The following is a 6000-nucleotide window of genomic DNA, read 5'->3' on the forward strand; positions in this document are numbered from 1 at the left end:
TACTGCTATCCGCACGATAACAGCGAAAAACAAGTATCGGATGGTATGGGCTTGCATCGAAAGAAAATCTCCAATATAGGCTCTGATACAAGCCATTACTTTTGTAATATCATATGCGATACAAACAGTCCTGTAGCGCCTTTGCTTGTGTGTGATATCTTATGCGATACAAGCAGTCCTGAAGCGCCTTTACTTGTGTGTGATATCATATGCGATACAAGCTGTCCTGCAGCACATTGACTTGTATGAGATATCATGTGCGATGCAAGTAGTCCTGTAGCGCATCACACACATCATGTACTGAATTGAACTGAATTATATTTATATAGCGCTTTTCTCTAGTGACTCAAAGCGCTTTACATAGTGAAACCCAATATCTAAGTTACATTTAAAGCAGTGTGGGTGGCACTGGGAGCAGGTGGGTAAAGTGTCTTGCCCAAGGACACAACGGCAGTGACTAGGATGGCGGAAGCAGGAATCGAACTTGCAACCCTCAAGTTGCTGGCACAGCCACTCTACCAACCGAGCTATACCGCGATGCAAGTAGTCCTGTAGCGCATCTACTTGTGTGTGATATCATGTGCGATACAAGCAGTCCTGCGGCACGTTGACTTGTGTGATATCATGTGCGATACAAGCAGTCCTGCAGCGCTTTTGCTTGTGTGATATCATGCGCGATACAAGCAGTCCTGCAGCGTCTTTACTTGTGTGTGATATCATATGCGATACAAGCTGTCCTGCAGTTCATTGACTTGTATGTGATATCATGTGCGATGCAAGTAGTCCTGCAGCGCATCTGCTTGTGTGTGATATCATATGCAATACAAGCAGTCCTGTGGCACGTTGACTTGTGTGATATCATGTGCGATGCAAGCAATCCTGCAGCGCGTTTGTGTGAGATATCATGTGCGATGCAATCAGTCCTGCAGCGCATTTACATGTTTGATATCATGTGCGATGCAATTAGTCTTGCATTGCGTTTACTTGTGTGATATGTGCGATATAAGCAGTCCTGCAGTGCGTTTACTTGTGTGTGATATCATGTGCGATTCAAGCAGTCCTGCAGCACGTTGACTTGTATGTGATATCATGTGCGATACAAGCAGTCGTGCAGCATGTTTACTTGTGTGATATCATATGCAAAACAAGCAGTCCTGCAGCGCATTTACATGTGTGATATCATGTGCGATGCAAGCAGTCCAGAAACGTGTTTACTTTTGTGTGATATCATGTGCGATACAAGCAGTCCTGCAGCGTACTCGTATGTGATATCATGTGCGATGCAAGCAGTCCTGCAGCGCATTTACATGTGATATCATGTGCGATGCAAGCAGTCCAGAAACGTGTTTACTTTTGTGTGATATCATGTGCGATACAAGCAGTCCTGCAGCGTACTCGTATGTGATATCATGTGCGATGCAAGCAGTCCTACAGCGCGTTTACTTGTATGAGATATCATGTGCGATGCAAGCAGTCCTGCAGTGCATTTACTTGTGTGTGATATCGTGTAGGATACAAGCAGTCCAGAAACGTGTTTAATTTTGTATGATATCATGTGCAATACAAGGAGTCCCGCAGCGTGTTTACTTGTTTGTGATATCACGTGCGATACAAGCAGTCCAGAAACGTTTTTACTTTTTTGTGATATCACGTGCGATACAAGCTGTCCAGAAACGTGTTTACTTATGTGTGATATCATGTGCGAAACAAGTAGTCCTGCAGCCCATTGTCTTGTATGTGATATCATGTGCGAAACAAGCAGTCCTGCAGCCCATTGACTTGTATGTGATATCATGTGCGATACAAGCAGTCCTGCAGTGCATTTACTTGTGTGTGATATCGTGTAGGATACAAGCAGTCCAGAAACGTGTTTAATTTTGTATGATATCATGTGCAATACAAGGAGTCCCGCAGCGTGTTTACTTGTTTGTGATATCACGTGCGATACAAGCAGTCCAGAAACGTGTTTACTTGTTTGTGATATCACGTGCGATACAAGCTGTCCAGAAACGTGTTTACTTATGTGTGATATCATGTGCGAAACAAGTAGTCCTGCAGCCCATTGTCTTGTATGTGATACCATGTGCGAAACAAGCAGTCCTGCAGCCCATTGACTTGTATGTGATATCATGTGCGATACAAGCAGTCCTGCAGTGCATTTACTTGTGGTATCATGTAGGATACAAGCGGTCCAGAAACGTGTTTAAAATTGTGTATGATATCATGTGCAACACAAGCAGTCCCGCAGCGTGTTTACTTATTTGTGATATCACGTGCGATACAAGCAGTCCAGAAACGTGTTTACTTGTTTGTGATATCACGTGCGATACAAGCTGTCCAGAAACGTGTTTACTTATGTGTGATATCATGTGCGAAACAAGCAGTCCTGCAGCCCATTGTCTTGTATGTGATATCATGTGCGAAACAAGCAGTCCTGCAGCCCATTGACTTGTATGTGATATCATGTGCGAAACAAGCAGTCCTGCAGCCCATTGTCTTGTATGTGATATCATGTGCGATACAAGCAGTCCTGCAGCCCATTGTCTTGTATGTGATATCATGTGCGATACAAGCAGTCCTGTAGCATGTTTACTCATGTGTGATATCATGTGCAATACAAGCAGTCCTGCAGCGCATTTACTCATGTGAGATATCATGTGCGATGCAAGCAGTCCTGCAGTGTGTTTTTGTTTGTTGTGATCAAAGTCAAAAGATAAAGAAAGGAAAAAAAAATATTGCTGTGTAAATGATCACATTAGTCAATATAGACAAGTACCAAATAGTGATAGTTGCATATTTCTTACACATACAAAGTCTCCACAAGGCGTGTTAGAAAGTATCCGGGAACAAACGTGTCTGCATCATTCAACTTACTGCGTCATGTCCACGAGTTGATGAATAATTGTGATCACTAAATGTCTCCAAAAAAAAAAACAATCCAATTCAAATCCGTTACAAGGTTTGTCTTTTTCATTGCTGCCTTCGTTCTTTGTCGGACTCATTTCACTTGATCAAACTACTAAGTAATATAAGTAGGTATGATTCCTGCTGATATCGTATCGGACTAACCTCAATATTAGCCAATACTCAAAGCTCCAATATTGGTGCTGTATTGGAGGTGGAAAAAAATCTCTTCTAAAAGTCCACCTTAAGTGCATTTCATACAACGTCCACACGGGGCACTACTGTGGCAATAACCACAACTGCTGAAATAATCACAACTACTGAAAGCCACTACTAGCGACCACGCAGTCTGGTAGTTTATATATCAATGATGAAATCTCAACATTCCAACACATGCCAATACGGCCGGTTTAGTTTACTAAATTGCATTTTTAAATTTCACGTGGAAGTATCATGCTAAAACGTCGCGGTATGATGACGCGTGCGTGTGACGTCATGCATTGTAGTGGACATTTTGTTCCAGCACCGTTCACAGCAATAAGTTGTCTGTTTTCATCGCATAATTCCACGGTATTATGGACACCTGTGTTGCTGAATCTTTTGCAATGTTTTTCAATTAATAATGGAGACGTCAAAGAAAAAGGCTGTAGGTGGGAAGCGGTGTATTTCGGCCGCCTTTAGCAACACAAACACAGCCGGTGTTTCATTGTTTACATTCCCGAAAGATGACGGTGAAGCTTTACTACGGAACAGAGTGGTCAAGCGAACAGGGTTGGATTGGACCACACACACAAAGTACAGTGTATTATGCAGCCATCATTTCGAAAGATCGTGTTTCAAAGAGGGTCCCTTGCGAAAGGCAGAGATGGGCATCGCCACCACCCGTCGACTGGTGCTGAAGAAAGGTGTGGGGTCGACCTTCAGGTTCTATAGGTACGACCTTTTAGTAACACAATAAGCAGATAAGGGATTTTTCCAGAATTATCCCAGTAAATTTGTCTAATAACATCTGAATCGCTCCCACTGCTCTCTAGTCTTTTTTTTTTTCTAGTCCTTCACTCTCACTTTCCTCATCCACGAATCTTTCATCCTCGCTCAAATTAATGGGGAAATCGTCGCTTTCTCGGTCCGAATCGCTCTCGCTGCTGGTGGCCATGATTGTAAACAATGTTCAGATGTGAGGAGCTCCACAACCCGTGACGTCACGCGCATATCGTCTGCTACTTCCGGTACAGGCAAGGCTTTATTAGCGACGAATAGTTGCCAACTTTATCGTGGATGTTCTCTACTAAATCCTTTCAGCAAAAATATGGCAATATGGCGAAATGATCAAGTATGACACATAGAATGGACCTGCTATCCCCGTTTGAATAAGAACATCTCATTTCAGTAGGCCTTTAAAAACCTGTTTCAACTTCCTGTGTCTCGCCCTCAGGGATCGATGGTCGGAAGACTTTGTTGCTGGCCCACGTCTGTCCTGGCCTGACCACTCTGAGGAGGATGACCAAGAAGAGCGGCTGCTGAGCGGCGTGGCTACAGAAGTCGTCCGTGCTGCGCCCCTGGAACACTCGGTGAGCTCACCCCCAAAACAACACCATAATGTGAATTTCTGCTCGGTATGAAGTACAAATAAAGTACAACAGCGCCATCTGCTGGATGCAATGTTTCTAAAGCAGTTACCGTATTTCTTTGAATTGCTGCTGGGGTGCTAATTAATTTAAAACCTCTTCTCACGCCGGCACTTACCAAAGGCATGCAGTAAAAATTTGAGTGTGATGTAAGGATACCATCACGAAAAGCACATTTAATAAAAAAAAACGTTATTATGGTCTTACCTTTACTTATAAATGAAGTCCATGCCAGCTCCTTCTGATCAAAAGCATGGATAACTTGTTTATAGAAGTCTTCCTTATCTTTCTTCAGTTTTAAAAGTCTCTCTGTCTCAATGGAGATCTTCCTTTAATACTAAGCATGCGCTAATTATTTTGCGATGTGAGTTTGACCGGGCAGTAATTCAAGGCAGGCGCATACTATATACCTGGCGGCAATTCAAGGAACTACGGTACTGCTGTACAGTATTTGATTGGCAACATTTGTAATCAAAGTCATTTCAGATGAATCCTCTGGGTGGATTAGTTGTACACAACAATATCAAGTCCGATTGGAGCACTCTTAACTTTTCTCGTTGTCAAAATATGCGCACCCTATTATTTTTCTCCTAAAGACACCACCTGGTGGTGCTGTCATTAATACTCAAAGATTCCCCGCATATGTTGGATTGACTCGAAATTTCTCATACAACTCAACACTCCCAGTTGAAGGTTTATTCCGGTTGGAATTGCGTGTGAATGGCCGACGTGGGCTAGCCGCCGATACGCGTGAGTGGAACAAAATGCAACACGGAACGACACAGGAAGTCCTTCATACCGACAGCCATCAGACTGTATGATGCATATGTTCCTTTTGACTGTACATGTACTGTAAATGTATAATGTATTGATATTATTCACTTGTGAATAATGCTGTATAATAGACTGTATTTGTTATTCACATGTGAATAATGCTGTATAATAGACTGTATTTGTTATTCACATGTGAATAATGCTGTATAATAGACTGTATTTGTTATTCACATGTGAATAATGCTGTATAACAGACTGTATTTATATTATTCACATGTGAATAATGCTGTATAACAGACTGTATTTATGTTATTCATATGTGATTATTGATGTTTGATGGACTGTATTTATGTTATTCATATGTGAATAATGCTGTATAATAGAATGCATTTATATTATTCACATGTGAACAATATGAATACAGTCTATTATACATGGACTGAATTTATCTTATTCACATGTATAATAGACTATTTATATTATTCACATGTGAATAATGCTGTATAATAGACTGTATTTATATTATTCACATGTGAATAATGATGTATGATGGACTGTATTTGTTATTCATATGTGAATAATGCTGTATAATAGACTGTATTTATACTATTCACATGTGAATAATGATGTATAATAGACTGTAATATACTGTATTTATATTATTCACATGTGAATAATGCTGTATAATGGACTG

The 6000-nt window shown here is 41.2% G+C and overlaps 1 protein-coding gene across 1 annotated transcript in view; it reads left to right on the forward strand.

Moving 5' to 3' along the window:
- Positions 1–6000, forward strand: part of cep89 (centrosomal protein 89) — a 124833-nt gene that overhangs the window by 3211 nt on the left and 115622 nt on the right. The window contains exon 4 of the mRNA XM_061892622.1: positions 4340–4475. Coding sequence (XP_061748606.1) covers positions 4340–4475 — 136 coding nt within the window. The remainder of the gene's footprint in view (positions 1–4339; positions 4476–6000) is intronic.

Source organism: Nerophis ophidion, linkage group LG02 (assembly GCF_033978795.1).
Source record: "Nerophis ophidion isolate RoL-2023_Sa linkage group LG02, RoL_Noph_v1.0, whole genome shotgun sequence".
In the NCBI taxonomy this organism is placed as follows: Eukaryota; Metazoa; Chordata; class Actinopteri; order Syngnathiformes; family Syngnathidae; genus Nerophis; species Nerophis ophidion.